Below are 18,458 nucleotides of genomic sequence, written 5' to 3' on the forward strand. Positions count from 1 at the left end.
GCCTCCCAGCCTACTTTTTTTTATATCAGCCATCTGTTCAATCCGTTATAGGGATGATGGATGTATGTCACCTCTTATATTTAACTTTCAATTAATATATCATTTTTGAAAAACTTTGTTTTCCTCTTTATCCTTAAAATTAGCAATGACAAACAAAATTACAGTTGGCTCTGCTGAGGCCAGCAGACTTTACTTAGCTGATAGTCATGAAATAACACAATTCACAGTGGAGGGATATAATTAAAAGAACAACCTTATGTTGTGGTGCAATCCAATATGATAGTTACAAAATAAATACTACCTTTTTGATTTCTGCAATGTAAAATCTCCTGAAGACTTTGTCACAGTGATTTGTTTGGCCAGTGTTTCTGAAGGTTCCTGATTTGTATTTTTAGGTGTGCCGGTTGTATGGTGTGCCTGATCTGTCCTTAGGCAGCTATATGAGGAGGTGCATGAGAAACAAACATGATTCCAACAAAATTGTTTTCTTTATTTGTGCGAATACTGCTTTTAAATCAAAACTCTTATACATGAGATTTCACTTTATAAAGCTCAAACCAAGGCAAGCCTTGCAATGCTTACATATGTCACACACAGGCACACATTACAACTATTTTACATGTCATGAGATAACCACTGGATAAATCTTATTATCCAATTATCTTCACTTTTTTTTTTATTAACACTGGATCCACTCTCTCTTGAAAGATTTCACCTAAAGCCCTGTTGTGCTGTCAGCATGCAGGCACCCACAACAACACACACTTTAATATCTTTCTTCATCATATCTGACATTCCTTGCTTCTTTATTTGCTGCAGTAAAATAAATCAGCTTTACTGTTGTATGTACTTTAATACTAATAGTTTAAACTTTGTACCCTATTTCGTTTAAAATCACCTTTTCCATCCCTTTTTTTTTGTTTCTCTAAACAAGTTTGTTCCTGAGCAGAAAAGCTTTGGTGGAGGAGGAGGAGAGGAGGGGGAATGGTTGTTCCAGTCATCTCAACACTTCAATGATATCATAATCAAAGTGTAATGTATTATTTAGTTATTGTGCTATTCATGGGACTAGCGTGTTCCCCAAAATCTTTGTACATTCAGATTCTTTGTCATTTAATAGTCAGTTCACTTCCTGCTGCATTAACTCCTCCTCCTCATTTTGGTCCTCCTGGCGACACATCTTGTTTTTTTGCTACCTGAGGTGGGCGAAGACCAATCAGAGGCAGGGTACACCCTACCCTAGTTCCTATGCTTGTACTTGTTGCCGTCTTTGGTTGGGTTGGTTTTGGCGTTAAGTGTGATGATTGGTGAGGGTCAGGGAAAGTCAATCAGAGGAAGGACAGAGCAGCTCTTCACCCACTTCAGGTATAAAAAAAAATAATACTTATGTTGCAATCAGATGACAATTGCATTCATGACAGCGTGACAAACACTTGCTTCTGGTTGTGAAGTGACTGGCTGTCTTTACTTTGCAAGCTTTCAAACTGATAGAACTCTGATCCGCAACATTTTGTGGCTTTTCAATGCCCTGCCAGCTTGAGAGAGGGGGTGAGACTGACCTCTCATTTATATACTCTTTTATAACTGCACAATAAAATTATGCAACCAGCAGGGATAATAACAGGGCTGTTATGAGTGCAAGGACAATGACAGACACTGCATTCGTTAAATGTCCCCTCCTGCTTTTGTCCCCATCATGTGAGTGTACTTTGCCTCTGCTCATATTAATGTATCACTTCACTGCACAGCTGAAGCATAAAAAAACCCAAATATACTTCTGATAGAGAGGTCAGTTGCACCCCCCCTCACACATACTGCATGTACACTGGAGAGCCTTGCTTATTTCCTGGTTCAAAGTTTTAACAGATTGAGCAGTCTGGACGGGCTGAATGTGTCGATTAACAATTGGAAGTGATTGCGTCTCACACTATTACATACTGACATTGAAGGCACAATACCCTTACAGAGCTGTGATTGGCTAAAAGATCTATAGATTGTGATGTCATCTTCAGTCAGAAAATAATAATAAAAAATAATTTAAAAAAACCTAAAACCCTTAAACTTCCAAACACCGCATTTACAGAATCTTACAAATATCTCACATGTAAGAGAGAGTTTATTGCTATGTGAATGTCAATGTAAAAGCTGCTATGAATTTAGAGTAATTTATTGGGAAACTAGTTTACAATTCCAATTCAGTGAGAAAGTTTCCAAAATGTTTCTTTGTCAAGTGTTTGCTTAATTATACTGCTTTAAAGTGTGTAAGATTCAGGTGAAAGAGAACTATTGGCAGAAATCTAATGTAGAATAACTCTCATAATGTTTTCACTAGTTCTTTATATTTAAATTGTATGAATTGTAGTTTTCTTTACCCCAGAAAATACCCTTTATATTTAAATACTTTTATATTTACATCGAGGGGGTCCTCTCTATGGAGGCTGCCATGTCTTTGAAAGAAGTCTAAGCTAAACACCTTTTGAGTTTTTATGACAACTGAAGCTACCACAGGTTCTTTTTCATGTTTGGAAGGGGAGGGTGAGGTGAGGGGTGTTCAGCTGCAACATGTCATTTCAACATTTGATATCACTAAATTCTACACATTGTACCTTTAAGGGGAGCTCATGATTGCTTTAGCAAGGGCAGCAAATGTTCTGTTTATGAAAACACTTCCTGCCAGTTCTCACTTTTATGAGCTGATATTCTCCAGGGAATTAAATAAACATCAGTCGGGGTCAAGTTACATTCAAGGGTCTTGTACAAGAAACATCTGGCACCAGTTTAGAGTTTAAAGCCACAAACAAAGGAATTAAATTAATATATCTCTGTTACAATATTTTCCATTAGCTGTTGCGATTATAGAGATAAATAGAGAAAAACAACTATGTAAACCAAGAGCTAGTGCAACTCCTATACATGACCTGAATTCACTGTCAGGATGAACTGCAGCCTCAAGGAAAACTTTCATCTGTTTCAGTTACCAAACAAACATTCAAGTTTATCTCAACAATGAGCAAGATGTCAGTAGGTGGACATATCCTGGCTGCTTTCAGTTTGTATCCTAAACTAAGCTAAGCTAAGATCTAGCTTATCTAACTAAACAAGTACATGTACACAAAGACATTATTTTTTCTTTTAGTAAGGTAATAAATAGAATTTCCCCCTGAATTTCAACTGTCAAACTCTTTATTTAATGCCCACCGGGGGACTATTTGTAACACTCCCTGAGGGTTGTTTCCTCTGGGGCTTCTTGCTTTCATCATAGCATGTTTCCTTCAACAAGGAGCCTCTTCAAGAGCAGAAACTACCAAGTGAAATCATCACCTACACTGTACATTGTCATATATATTTGGTATATCTGTGACTGTGGCTACAATTTCTAATACTTTTTGAGTCTGCTATCTTAATATAACAACTCAAAGCAAGAATATGAAAGTTCTGTTGAATAGCATCCTCTGTTGCCATAGGTAACAATTACTCTTAATCTTATGGGGTAATAAATGACGTTCCTCTAATTGGCACTAATTAAACTTAAATGATAAAACTTGCTTTATTGGCTTGCATTTATGGTGTTTAATATAACTGATTAACACACAAGCACATTCAATGATGCACTTGCATGCAGAATCTTCCCAGTGTGCAGTTTACCAGTTCATAACACATACACTTATTCTCACTTAAAGGTTATTTAGACTGTAAGTGGAGAAAGTGAACTCCCATAAACAGGGCACAACATGTAAACATCACAGAAGAAAGAACAGAGCTGAATTTGAAACACAAGGCTCCACTGTGAAGCCACAGTGCTGACCACTGAGACGCCGCCAATCATTTTTAGGTGATGGAATCACCTCAAAGTTCTTTTTCTAAATGAGAAGTCTGACATGTGGGTTACAAGTATATCTTCTATTTTAAATTTATAATCTACTGAAAAGTGATTACAAAAAAATCAACCACTATTTACTCCTGTCAATAATCTTAATCAGCAAGTCCATTTGGTGTGTATCCATTAGCCGCATGCAAATTGGTTTGGCTCTTTGCCTTTATCAGGTTTCTACGGTGGTAGAAGAGATAGCCCGGCAACAGGAAGCCAGCCAGGGAGAAGATGAGGAGGCCCAGATTGATCTGTTATAACGAGAGACATGTCAGTGTATGATCCTATGGCTGTGTCTCAATTCAGGGGCTACATCCTTCAGAGGCTGCATTTGAAGACTGATTACATCACAGTGGCAGGACTGTCCAATTTTGAAAGCTCCGACAAATGCAGTCTTTCAATGACTGATCCAATGGGTGGACCCGTACCGGCCAAGCCTATCTTAGAATTCATGACGCTTTGGTGGCAAACGGCTTTTCAAAGGGGTAAAGACTCAGGCAAGTGGCAAGACATTTAATACATGAGTATCATGCCAGCCAAACAGCTAACAGTATACATGTATAAAAACCAAGGCTAATTCCATTTTTCTCATCATGTCCAACTTCTGCCCTGTTGCTAGGGCAACAGCAAAAAGGCAGAATGAGCTGATGACGCTAATCACAGAAAGCCTCTGTAGATCAGACCGTCATCTTGGTTTAGCCTTTGTGGTCTAAGTATCCCATGAAGACCACCTCCTTCGTGGGCTGGGTAGACCACGCCCTCCAAAGGATGCAGGCTCGGAATTGAGAAAAAGATTGTGTGTGTGTGTGTATGTGTGTGCGTGGTTTCTACCCAGTAAGGATCTCCATGGAGGGGTCCCAACATCAATATGAACAAAGGCTGTTGGAGCAAGGCAAAAGCAGCACTGATCATTGACTGCAGGCCGGTCAGTGTCCCAAAGTGGTTGGCTGGATACCTAGAGTGGGATGGATGATAGAAGGAACTGTCTGAGTGAACACTGACATATTTTCATCTTTTAACTTGTTATTTCCAACTTATTAGCAAACAGTCTATATGTGTATGTTTATATATCTAGCAGTACCAGAGTAACGTCGACAATCATTTGTCATATTTCTGACCATCTCATGAATAAAATATATTCATTCAATATTCACTCTGTTTCAGCTCTGATTTAGTCTCCACCTACTCCTGAGAGTGAGGGAAACATCAGCAGCTAAATGCTCCACTGTGTTCACCACCATGGGCCTCCTGTTTTGTTTGTTTGCTCTATTTTGAGAAGTAGTGTACAGTGAAAAGAGTGAGGGTGCTGAGAATAAACACACAGTAGAGTTGTTAAACCCAAAAAATTGATGAAAGACTAAAAAGCTTAGTGGAGCTGAGAGGAAGTATGGCGTCCAAAAACACATTACAGACGTTCACATTACAGTCATTTTCCATCGATTAGTATTCAAAATGTTGACCAGTAAAGATGTATAGTGGTTGTACTCACACAGCAGCATAGAGGCCCCCACAGCAGGAGTGGATAAATCCTCTCACTATAGTGTGCAGAACAAATGACACCACCTAACAAAGAAAGACACATCAGGATGATACAGATATACAGCCGATCATCAAGCTTGTCACTGTGTGTTTCTTCATTTGTGTGTGTCTGTAAATTCATATGTAATGATCTTCATTCTGTACCCATATACATACAAACTTTGAACTTTATGTTCCTGTTGGGCATTTTTCTGACCTGTAGGGGCAGGTTGTCAATCAAGGAAATTATTCCAAAGGCGACCAAAAGAAGGTTGGTGAAGATGAAAGCTCTCATGGCATTCGTCAGTTTCTGGATCTTTCGGTCTCTCTTTGGAGGATCTGATTGGCTGACAAAAGGAGACAAATGTCAAATATCAAAGATCTGCACCCTGTAGAGCTTGTGCACACTTTTCGACCCAATTCGGAGCCCATTGTCTGGTCAAATAACCCTTCGGTGTGAGGGGTTGGCAAAATAATCTTAATGTTACTGATTGTGTCGGATCCTTCCCGATCTCTTATCAATGGTATACTGAGCATGAAGCCACAATAGCCAATGAGAGCGAACTGACCAGAGGCCCCACCATACTTGTATAGCTCATTAAAAACAAACTCCAGTTTATGCTGCAAAATATATGAGCCAAGCTTATTCTGCCTTCTCAGCCATTAATTCATCCATAGTTATTCCTCTTCATTTGTTTATTGCTGCAAAACAGAATACACGATGATGCAGCTATAGCTGACGATGTTGATCATCCTCCGTGTTGGTTTTTCTTCTGATGTCATTTTTGATCATGTGCATTTCTGTGAGATCCTCTGGATTCGCGTGTGGTTTTATGTTCTGGCCAAATCATCCAGTGCTCTGATGATCATAATAATACAAATCTGTTAAATCTGTCGGTGGTCTCCAAAGTTTTTAAAATTGGTCAAGAGCTGAAAATCCTGTAGTGTGCACCAGGCCTAAGGGAGAAATGTGGATGAGGAAGAGTCCAAGATGTGGGAGTATGACACTGTTACTACAAGGTCGGCAGTGTATAACAGAGCCAACATACAGAGACAAGCAACCATTCACATTACATTCACACCTAGAGTCTCCAATTAATCTATCTCCAATCTGCATGTGTGGAAGGAAACAAGTACAGAGAGAAAACCCACACAGACACAAGAACAAGCAAACTTCTCTATAGATGAATTACCTCTTCTGTGTTTGTGCGTTTGCATTTTCCTCTTCACACTCTTTCATTCTCCAGTCCATGATGTAACCAATCAAGGGACAAGTCAGTAGACACAGCAGCTGCATTGAACCGAAGATAGAAGAGTAGAAACCAACTGGGGAAGACAGGCAGAGACAGAGTGAAGTCAATAAAACTAACAGCATCAGAGGTAAACACTCTGCTAGTGTCTATCCCATCAGGCTAGGCTAATTATTTTATATTTCAGTTATTTCAAAATACGTCGTAATGAATAATTGGTTAATCTAAATAAACTGCATGTGGTGTCTTTGTTGGTTGAAAAAGATAGACGGACAGAGAGACAGGCAGGCAGGCAGGCAGGCAGACACACACACACACACACACACACACACACACACACACACACACACACACACACACACACACACACACACAGGCAGGCGATTTGAGCATCACCTTGTTCCTCCACCTCCTTTTGCAGCTCTTCTGAGGCTGAAACAGAGAACAGCAGGTCATCAGGGATCCCCACAGAGGGTTTACCACAAATTCTAATGAAATGCTCAACATCAGCTGCAACATCAGTCTTGTCCCACCTTTTGTCAATTAAATCATTTCACTTGTTTTTGTTTCAATGTTCTTCATGACATAGTAAACCTGACAGTGATGATATCCAGGGTTCTTTTTATTCATTCACTGATAACGAAGTATTCATGTAAGTTATTATGCTTACGGTCGGGGTTGCCGTGGGCGACCAGAAACTCCACCATCTTGTTTATGGCTCCCATGAAGAAGATCAGCCGCAGCTGGGTCATTGCCATGGTGATGAGACTCCACAACAAGATAGGGGAGCACACAGAATGACAGAGCGGCACGGAGCCTAAGGAGTAGAGAGCCGGTATGTAAAAGCAGCCTTGACTTCAACTTAAATACACCAGCATCCAGCATTTCAGCTTTGCAGCTAATCTCAGTGTCTCTCATGTCTCTGTGTTCCTCTCCGTGTCTCGGTCTCTCTCTCTCTCTCTCTCTCTCTCTCTGGCGTCTCAGCTGATGCCTTTTGAATCCAGGGAGAGTTAATTGGCCAGCTAGTCTCATCTGTGCTAATCCCCTCTCCCTGGTTCACCTGGAGGTGCTCACTGAGCCACCTCCACTATGCCATTAGGGTTCGTACTTGGAGACAAACACAGAACACAGACTGAATAAAATCCATATCACTCATTTTGCCCAACTGTTTTGCACCCGTCTAAAAACAGAAGACAGTGTCAAATGCTGCACTGATCTACATGCTGTTCAGAGACATTTCCAGCCAAACACAATAATGTTACTCACCCTGGGCTCTGCTTTGTGAGTCTGTCTGATCGGGTTCTGGCTTCTTGCCCTCCATCATGTCTTCCATGAGGTTGACATGAGTGACGTACCTATCTCCAGTTATCTTGTCCTCTGTCACAACCCCACTCATCTTCACCCTTTTACTGTAGAAAAAAGAAAGCGATGGGAAATCTACAAATAATAACTCGATTATTCACAATTAAATCTGTTACCATGTCAAAAACAAAACATTACATCATTTGACAACCTGCTTTCAAGAGTCATGGGGTATATTACACGCAAGAGCGATGCTTTATAATACAGTGGCTTCAGGAAGTATTCAGACTTTTCAGATTTTGTGCACATTTTATTTTGTATTCCTTTCAGCAGATCCTCTCAAGCTCCATCGGATTGAACAGGAAGCATCAGTTAACTGCCAGTTTCAGAACATCTGTGGGGATTTACAGTACATTCAGAGACTCTAGCATGCTTGTGTCTGTATTCATCTGGTGAGTCTCATGGTGAAAGATGAACCATCACCCAAGCTCATGTCATGTGCACTGTGAGGGCAGGGCCGGTTTTCTGAAAAGGCCCTCACTGTATCACCTGCCTCGCAATTCTGATAAGTCTCAGTGTCCCTGCTGCTGAGAACCATAGGGATGGGATTGGCTGTTGATGAACAGACTGGTATTGGGAGATCTGGCTCTGGTTCACTTATTGTCTGCCTGGATAGGATAAGATGAAATGAGGTGAGATGAGTTGAGGTTAGGTGTGATGAGACGGCATAGGATGAGTAACTTTATTGATCTCACACGGTGGAGACTCACTTGTTACAGCAGCAGACAAGTCAGAATGAGGTAGAAAAGAGAATCATTTTTTTAAATGGGATAGGTTTGGTAGTTTTGCGTCTGCTCCTGATATTCCCATTATTTGTACATTCACTTGAACATTTGGATTCTTCTTTGCACGTCGCTCTTGAACTTGCACATTGAATCTGACCTGCAGTCAGCCTGACATAGACACAGAGCTCTGCCTGAGGTTTCATCATGTTATCATAAGACCTCTTCATCCCTCATGTCTTTTTTTGAGCCGTGGCTTTCAGATGTCTCCACCCACCAATACTCCCACACACCTGATACACCTTTGGCCTATCCCCTACAGTCTGGTGAAGTCCACAGTGTAGATTTCATAGCACGCCATTGAGCCAGTGTTCACTGTAAATGGTGAATTAATTAATTATTTACTTATGAATGTATTTATAATCTCTTTACAGGTATCTCTGACTCCAGAGCTGCAGGATAACAACAATTATTACTAACATAAAACCTATTATTAATTGATTATTATATGAATTGTTGCTGCTATCATTAATAACATCTTTACACTCTTACTGTTTTCATTTTAAGTAGTCTGAGCTGAAACCCGATGGTGCACAAGTGTTCCTGGTCTCTCTCTCCTCCCTCTGACTTCTCTTCAATTGAATTGTATTGAATTTATATTTCCAGTGCTATCAACCAAAGTGTTTTACAGTGCAAGTCCCATTCACTGTATGCTGTGCTTTTTCTATCACAAACTATTCATACACTGTCGGCCGTCAGGGGCAACTGTTCACTTAGAGTAGTTATTCTTCAGAATAGCAGTCACACCACTCCGACAGACTCTGAACTGCAGAAAGATTTGCAGGTGAACGAGGTGAAACATTAAGCAGCTACTGTATAAAGGCCCTTTTTCTAGAAGCTTGTGTTTATGTGTGTGTGTGTGTGTGTGTGTGTGTGTGTGTGTGTGTTCTCATCTTATGTTACGACAAGATGTAAAGCACACTGACGTATATCTGATGTCTTCGGGTGCAGGGAAGGATTCAGCAGGCCAGTTCAGGAGGCAGTTGAGGAAAACCATGCAGGCCATACCAGACCACACCCACATGATGACACGGAACGACACGCCAAGGTCATAGATCAACTGGAGCAGTAAGACAGGGAGGAAGAGGAGAAGGGTTTGGTTGGGAGGAAGACAGGTTGGAAGAAATAAACACAAACACAATGAGGAAGAGAGGGATGGAGAGGAAAAATATATTTAAAATATGTGTAATTAATTGTACTTAAAATGCTGCTCAAACATCATCTGCAACTAATTCCCATCTTCTCCTCCCTCCCTACTGTATCCCAGTGCACTCTTCTTTCTTTCTTTTTTCTTCTTCTAATTTAAATTGTATTTCTCCTTTTGAAGTTTCTTCTTCTTTAAATTCATCTTTCCATCCTCCTCTTTCTCCAATTATCTTGCTTTTCTTCTCTTTAAGGGGCTAATCTGTTCTTTTCTTTCTGTTGCTCACTTTGAAATGTTCTTGTAATGTTTCTTCATCTCTTTGTCCTGTTCACAGGCCTTCAGCTGCTACATTTACATTTTATTAAACTTTACCATTCAGCTGTCAGCAATCACATCATGTATTTTCTCCAGAAAAAACGTATTTGTAATGTGCAACTGAATAAAGTCTAATGGACTATTTTTTAAATTTTAAAGAAAAAAGCTATTATGCAATTGTAAATATATATACACGTGTGTGTGTGTGTGTGTGTGTGTGTGTGTGTGTGTGTGTGAGAGAGAGAGAGAAAGAGAGAGACAATGTGCACCTTGACACCAGGGAAGGTAACGGCTGAAGAAGCATAGGATCCAATCATAAGGGAGAGGATGGTTGATCGTAGATTCCCAAACATGTTTGGCAGCTGGATTAAAGAGAGAGAAAATAAAAACAAATAAAACTTCCATTATATCAAATGAACAAATGAACCATGCTACCACGTTAACTGGAGAAGAAGCTCTTTCACCCTGTGAACATCTGTGATGGATGTTTTAATCTATTATGTTTCTGCTAAGTGATCCTTAGTCATTTGTATTAAAATACACAGTCGATAGTCGACTAAGCTGAATGCTGGAAGTGAAAATTACCAGTCAAATGCACTTTAGGAATTTAACCAGCAGGTGGTGCTACTGACTCTTACATACAAGTACAGGTCATACATACAACTGCAGGCTCACACACAAACACAAACACACACACACACACACACACACACACACACACACACACACACACAACGAGGGGTCCATTATAGCTGATAGTGTACTTTAGTGGTGAAAATTCCCAGAATTAGCTTTCAATTAATGACAATTCCAAAAACAATGACACGAGTCAACTGGGCTGTTGCGGCTTTGTGTGGTTAGTGGGTCAGCTTTGAGTAACCACAGTTGTAATTGTGTGGGAAGCTTCTGATCATCTGTTACTGAGTCTGGTGTCTGTTGGTCATGTTACTTTCCTCTCTGTCCATCTGTTTGCCATCGTAAAGTTCAACGGACTGTCCTGCAGCTCTATAATTTCTCTCATCTGTGTTGACAGTATTACTGATTCAGTAGCTGTACATAGTTAAATAATTCAAAGAAAATTCAATAAGGAATGTACGTGAATATTCCATGTAAAGATGTAAAGATACAGATTGATGTCTTCAGTCCTCGTACAACTGGTGTCAAACCTCTCTGATCTGTCTTTCTCACCCTCCTCAGTCATGTTTCCATGTTGTTGACTCTTTGCTCTCACCTCAGTCTTTCCATTCTTATCTACTTCTCTCTTTTCCATAGCTCTCCATCTCGCTTTCCACTAACTGCCCCACCTGTTTTTACCTTCACTTCCCCAAGCCTGCCTCCTATCACTCTTTCTTTGTGCCCTGAACACTCCTGTAGTGTTCAAATAAATCAAACCTGTTTAAACCTGTCACGTAAAGATCTCCAATATACAGTACTGCACAAGCACCCAGTCAGTATGAAAGTCATGTCATACTCAGGTGTCATATACATTTTTCCTTCTATCACCAACAGGGTAGTTTTCATCAATTTTATAAAAATTATAGATGCATAAAATATTAATGTTCCGCTAGCAGGTAAAAAGAAAAAACTGGTGATCCCTGATCTTTCATGTAAGGCTACTACCAGGTCTTACCTGTCCGTCAATGTTAATGATATTCCCACCAGCCTCTGTACTTTGTACTCTGTTTTGGAGCCTTAAGTGTGGCTGCACAGTTTGTTTTTTTTGTTAAAAGATAATGATGGCAATACTGACTTGTTATAACCATTGAAAAGAGGGATTTAAAAAAAGGACAAATGTGATGAGTCAGTTTAATATTGAGCTAGATGAATAAAAATTGACACAGCACAAAACATTTTGGTCAGCTAGGATAGTTTGATCAGCAGAGTAACACACAAACACACACACACACACACATACACACACACACACAGACACACACACACACACACACACACACACACACACACACACAGACATACAGAGTCGAGTCACCATGACTTAAGAGGAAACTACCTTTATTTCCTAGAGAACCCTAAACCTTAAACTTGAACCTAATCTTAGTCCTAGTCTTCATGTTGAAATGTAATGATTAACATTATGGGGACTTGCTTTTTGTTTCCATTATGAGACTGTAAACAGATATAGGTCCCCACAACATGAGTATTACCTGGACCAAACACACGCAAGTACACACAAACACACAAGGCCAAAATGACAATGTCAAATGCAGGACATGGTCTAGCTCAGGAATTAGGAGGAAGAGAGAAAGGGACGTGGGGTTGATAAGGGAACAGGGCTGTGGGAGGGTGTGTTCACTGCCGGCGTTTGGGATTGGCTGATGGGCTGCAGCAGAATTTAGACCAAGTGGAACAACATGTGTTGCTTTCCAAAATACACACACACACAGAGGAACATGTGCTTATGATCACAGGTACACAACAAAACAGTAAAACAATGTGTTTGGAACGCAAATACAGAACATTAAGTGGGCGTCTGTAATGGACTGAAGACTAAATCCACTGAGTCACAGGGGGTGTCAGAGATCTGCTGCTGCTGCTGGACTCTGCTCCCTATAGGTCGAAACCTTCCAGCATGTGACACTTGATACACAGATAATGTGTGACATCACAGACTGCTTTGCCAGATGACAAGATGGAAAGTGGGGATATGGGACATCCCAGTGTATAAGCAATCTATCCACTGTAGCCACACACAGTGATGTTCCAGACAGGCAACAAAGTCCAGAGAGCAAAGTGTTTGTCCTACTCCCTGTCCAAATGTTTCCTGGCAGGAGGGGCATTTAATCCCGTGAGGACACGCACAATGACAGCTGCAGATTCTTTGAACAAGAGCTGTTATTATTATACTACCTTATAGTCACCTCAGAGAGTCTTCTGAGAGGAGCACATGTAAGCTACAGGTGGTGACCTTGCAGAATAGTGGCTGTGCAGACTGATCTGCATACACCCTCTAATGATGACTTTTACGTCACTGAGACATCAGCTGACCCTCGTTTATATGTGGATGGTATTTTGCTACCACCCCAGACAAACATCCATCCCTTATCTATATGGGTTATCCTGTGACAGTTGCAGGGGGGGCTCAATACAAGTGTATCCCAGGGCAGACGTACAGACGTTAACCAGCATGCACCGTCACATTCTAACCTACGGTCAGTTTTGACACAGACAGTTTTGTAACACATTTTTCGGTCCTTGAATGACCAGGATACCCTTCTGAGATAGTTGTCATGAGTCATGTGTGAGTGAGAATCGTACTGTGAGTGAGGTGAAGGTCAGACAGATTCCTCCGAAGCCATTAAAGGAGACAGCGAGGAAAATGAGGACTGACAACACTGATGGAACAAATAAAAAAATATCGTAAATTACAAAGACACTTTATAGGGAAATTCTTATTTGCAGCGTGGCTCTGAAGTTTTGTACCTTTGTCCGTCATTTTCCATCAAAAGTTAGTGTGACTGATATATATATACAAAAATTGGCAATTTGGGTTGTGGCAATGTTGCCATAACTGAAATGATTGATGGTAAAAGTACAAAAATAAGACCCAAGCTGTAACATGATGGGATTTTCCTTTAAGGGTTGTCGTACTGATGACTTGTCTCACCTTCAGGGTTGTACGCAGCAGCAGCTATAATTGCACAGGAGGCTGCAAAACATGAACTGAAATACATACAGAATATATGAAGCGTATATCATTAGCATTTTCACATAGAAAACTGTCGTATACAAAATCAAAGAAAATTACTGAAGCGCTGTCCTACCTGCCAACGAGCCTTAATGGTCTGGGCCCATATCTATCCATTAAGATCCCCAGGGGTAAAGTGGCTGCACTTAAGAGGAACGAGCCAATGGTGAAGCCAAGATTCAATATCTCTTCCTGCTCCACACAACTCTGCCAAACGCCGCTCTCCAAGGACGTCACGTTAGTGTTGACCGTCTCATTATCTGAATAGAATCACAGGAAAACAAGTCAGGAGACGGTCAACTCTGTCATATACTCATGACCTAGGTCCCTGACTGCACCGAGCAGACCAGACATCACAAGGTACCAACCAAACCAAACACAATATACTGCTACTAACAACTCAGACACCAATCTCTTAGCCAGTGTCAGAGGTAAGAGACTTACTGTTGTCACATTTTGGATTGTGATTTGTGTGAAGGAATTTGTTATTCGACACACACACACAATAAAATGAAGCTGCAAGTGAAAGACATACTTAGTAACCTGTGGACACTAGATGACACTAGATAACTTGATGGACAGGATAGTTAATAACAGACGTCTGGAGACAGTGCAAAACACAAAGGATGGAAGAAAAGACATCAAAGAGTTAGTTGTTATCAGAAAATAAAGAAAAATACATCCAAGATTCACTTTATTGTTGAACACACATCTAAATGCAATATTAATTGTCTTTTTCCAATTGACGGATGGTTGTCATGTCCCTGAGAGATCAGTTCTTGACTGTCCACTGATGATCTCCTTGAAGAACCAGAATCATTTTACTGTAAGATGCCCAGAACATGACACCCACACCAAAACATTACAGCGTCCTGTCTGTGGCACTGAGCTGATCACATAAACAGTATCCAGAGACGTGCCATCGACTTTCTAATGTAAAACCATACAAGAGAGGCAAGTGTCTGATAAACGTAGGTAACTTCTGATTGCACCAAAGGGAACCAGAAATTCAAATTCAAAAACTGGTTGGATGGTGGTCTTACCAATGCAAAGGTGGGAATAGAAGCCTTCATTCTTCAGCATGATGAGTAGTGAGCCCCAACCCAACAGAACAGCTGAGAAGAGCAGGTTCTCTATGATGGCTGTAATGGCCATCCACCACCTCCTCCTGTACGCCTGGGCCAAGCTCGGAGCCATGACAGCTGGAGTCACACAGCAACAAGAAACACACAGGAAAGCATTAGTCCACCAGACAGCTGTGAGCGATGGAACATTAAGCACACCAAACCATTACTTGAACCTGGTGTCACATTAGAGTTGCATTGCCAGAATATTAATGTGCAACATGTTCTTCAGGTACTAACCCCTCACTACTCTTTCAAAGCAGTCCAACCAGCAACATGCTTTAATAAAACTTCTCTGGATGATCAAAACAGAAACCTTGTGTCAGAGCAGCTTTTCTCTGTATTGTCACCTCTCTCAATATTTTTCATAGGTACATTACACATTCTTTTGGACAGAAAAGGGCAAAAGAACTACGATATTGTCATAACTGCTGTTATTAATGGCTAAATTCAGTTGTCATAAAACACAGTTACATCTATTTTTTCAAAAGTTAGGCCTGCACCATGAAAGAAAAAGAAGAGGGGGGCTTCACTTTAAACTCTTCCACTGGTGGACAGTTAGGGGCAGTAAAGCATTAAGAATGTACAAGGAAAAGGAGCAGTAGGGAAGTGGGAAACTTGTAGTATGTGACTTTATACTGTAGTATCAATATACTTCATGAAGTGACAGTATGTAAATCTTATGGGAGCTCAGTAAGCAAAGACATGTGATGGGATAACAGCAGCTGCGATACTACTGACAGTGGTTATTACTACACCATTACATGAGTACTCAGTAATCATTCAAAGAGTATTCAGTGGTAAGGAGCACAAATAGGGATTAAGGACTACTCAGTAGTCATTACTACAATGTTACGTACATACCATGTTACAAACTCAAAAACTTACAACATTATTTTGTGAGTTCTCAGTTGTCAAAACTACACAATTGAAATATTATTCAGTAGTTAATACTCGGTTGCTTGATTACATTACTAGATTATTACATGAGTCATCTCACCTACATTTTTACATGCCAGAATGTCTGAGGTGTTACTTTAAATGGTTAACATTTATATAGCGACTTTCAAGTCTTGATGACCACTCAAAGAGAGTTACACTTTATTTAGTGTTTTATGAATAAAGAAATGCTTTCAACACCGGTTACAGCATTACTGTTGCACTTATAAAACGTGCCCATGATGTCAGCTTGTGAGCTGTAATGAAACCTGAAAAGAAGTGAGGGGACAGGAAGATGAGACCTAAGAGGGAGCAGTCTGAACTCACTCGACCTTAAAATGTGGCTGGAGCTATCAAGTGTCGTGCACTGACCTAAGCCATGTGCACCCACTTCACACACTGAAACGCTCAGGTTGAACCACAGATCAATGATCCCAGTGGTCGTCTCAGCTCTGAGAGCGTAAATATTTGAACACCTGAATCTGAATCGGTGAGTTTGTGTGTTTGTGTGTTTGTGTGTGCAGCTTTAGAAAGCAGTGACTCCTGTAGAAGGCACATGTTTGCACACAGGGAGTCGTGCTGACCAATGAAATAGCAGAATGCTCTCTCTCTCGCTCTCTCGCAGTGCTTATTCTGGTGAGTGTTGACATATTCTAAGGAGATTAACCCCTTGTTATACAGCAGATATATATACCCCACATGAGCCTCTTAAAGTGTAATTCCTATAAAATTAGGTAAATGTAGTACATTAGAGTTGATGTTGGATTCCGACTGCCAGCGGTTGTGTGCTCTGCCAACAGTTTATAGTTATACGACAGTCATAAACCATAAATGGGAACTAATGTTAACCGCTTTTCCCACCTGACTGCAAATAATTATTGTCATGGTAAACTTCACACAGATATTTGTCCTTATTAGCACATGGAACAAATCAAAATAAACTATAACAAATGTTAAGGGTTAAGGGGATGTCGCACCATGTGAAGTCCTTTTTAGAATATGGGCAAAACATTTTTTGACTGATTGAAATGTGACTTTAAGCTCATCCAAATCACTTGTCAGAAGCTGAACGGTACAAATGCTACAGGCCACTGTCATCATTAACTCTCAACATGTGCAGGAGGATTGATTCAGTCCAGTTAATGTGTTCCAACAGTCCTAACAAAGTTAATCCTTAATGAAAGTGACTCACAACGCATAACAGCAACAAACTCATTCATTAGAGGGAGGAATTCCTCCAAACAGGCTCGAAGGGGGAGGCCTTGACATTTGTTTCCACGAAACAATCATTAATACACATGTAGGTGACTTACTAAAAGTTGTTCTGCTCCAGTGGATGATCAGTATTAGTTGGTGCCTCTGTTTCCCAACAGCAAAAGTTCAATTCTCCTTCAGACTTTGGTCTTTCTTTCTGTAATAATTTAAAGTAATATAATCTAATATAATAAAGTGTGATATCCTTCTCTCCAAGAGGCAGGTGCACATGTGCGCCCACAGTTACGCTCTCCCTCTGTGTGTACAGTTTGTCTAAATGGAGCTCAAGTCTCACCCACCCTCTGTACCCGCCCCCACATGCACATGCACAAACACACACACGGCTCTCTATAGTTGTAAGGACACTCATTGACATAGTGCATTCCCTAGCCCCTTACCTTAACCTTAACCACCACAACTAAATGCCTAACCTCAACCCTTACCCTAACCCTGGCCTTAAATTAATTCTAACCCCTAAAACCAAAATTGGCCCTCATAACTATAGATAGACACACACACACACAGCACAGACCTGATGCTGATGTGATTGGGTGGTGGTCACTGATGAGGTGATCCTCTTGAAAACCAGACACATCTACCTCAAGATGGCGCCGCGGACGGTTGCCTCGGTACTTCGCTCTTTGTACTTTCTACGTTTTTGTGTATTTGTTGTGTCTTTTGTGCCCCTTCTCTGGCCACATACTCCAAAGAAGAACTCATAAGATTTTCACAATCCTACTCTGCCATCATTCAGTCTGTTCTCTGCTCTTCAATCACTGTTTGGTTTGGATCGGCCACAAAACAGGAGAAGAACAGACTGCAACGGACAATAAGGTCTGCAGAGAAAATGATTGGTGTCAGCCTGCCCTCCATCCAGCACCTGTACCTGTCCAGAGTCAGGAAACGGGCAGGTAACATCTCTGCAGACCCATCACACCCTGGATACAAACTGTTTAAACTTCTCCCCTCTGGAAGGCGCTACAGAACACTGTATGCTAAAACAGTTTTTTCCCTCACGCTGTCTCTGTGGCAAACAGCTAAAACCAGACTCAAATATCAATAACATCACCTGTAAAATATCTGTATATTTATATTTATTATTTCATCCTTGCACTATGCACCATTGCACCAAACTATTTAGCTTTTTTACATGTACATAGCTTTTTTTTTTTGTCTTTTTTTTTTTTTAACTGTTT

At 40.6% G+C, this 18,458-nt stretch overlaps 1 protein-coding gene across 1 annotated transcript; it reads right to left on the minus strand.

Moving 5' to 3' along the window:
- Positions 1-469: 469 nt before the first annotated feature.
- Positions 470-17,540, minus strand: slc43a1b (solute carrier family 43 member 1b). Its single transcript, XM_020083873.2, has 15 exons — positions 17,322-17,540; positions 14,989-15,147; positions 14,022-14,205; positions 13,865-13,920; positions 13,516-13,592; positions 10,509-10,601; positions 9,707-9,840; positions 7,903-8,045; positions 7,307-7,453; positions 7,033-7,068; positions 6,580-6,712; positions 5,604-5,733; positions 5,358-5,431; positions 4,700-4,823; positions 470-4,119 (listed from the first exon to the last, which is right to left on the minus strand). The coding sequence occupies exons 2-15, from the start codon at positions 15,140-15,142 to the stop codon at positions 3,973-3,975; spliced, it is 1,632 nt and encodes a 543-aa protein (XP_019939432.2). The 5' UTR covers positions 15,143-15,147; positions 17,322-17,540; the 3' UTR covers positions 470-3,972.
- Between the last annotated feature and the right edge of the window lie 918 nt (positions 17,541-18,458).

The sequence above is a fragment of the Paralichthys olivaceus genome, chromosome 8 (assembly GCF_024713975.1).
Source record: "Paralichthys olivaceus isolate ysfri-2021 chromosome 8, ASM2471397v2, whole genome shotgun sequence".
NCBI lineage: Eukaryota > Metazoa > Chordata > Actinopteri > Pleuronectiformes > Paralichthyidae > Paralichthys > Paralichthys olivaceus.

What these genes read in the sequence shown, in the direction of transcription:
- slc43a1b (XM_020083873.2), bottom strand. Translation starts at nt 15,142, where the DNA reads ATGGCTCCGAGCTTGGCCCAGGCGTACAGGAGGAGGTGGTGGATGGCC. An exon ending in CCATTAAGGCTCGTTGGCAG is followed by an intron (nt 13,921 to 14,021) that starts GTAGGACAGCGC and finishes TATGTATTTCAG; the next exon opens with TTCATGTTTTGCAGCCTCCT. An exon ending in AAAGGAGGTGGAGGAACAAG is followed by an intron (nt 6,713 to 7,032) that starts GTGATGCTCAAA and finishes TGTCTTCCCCAG; the next exon opens with TTGGTTTCTACTCTTCTATC.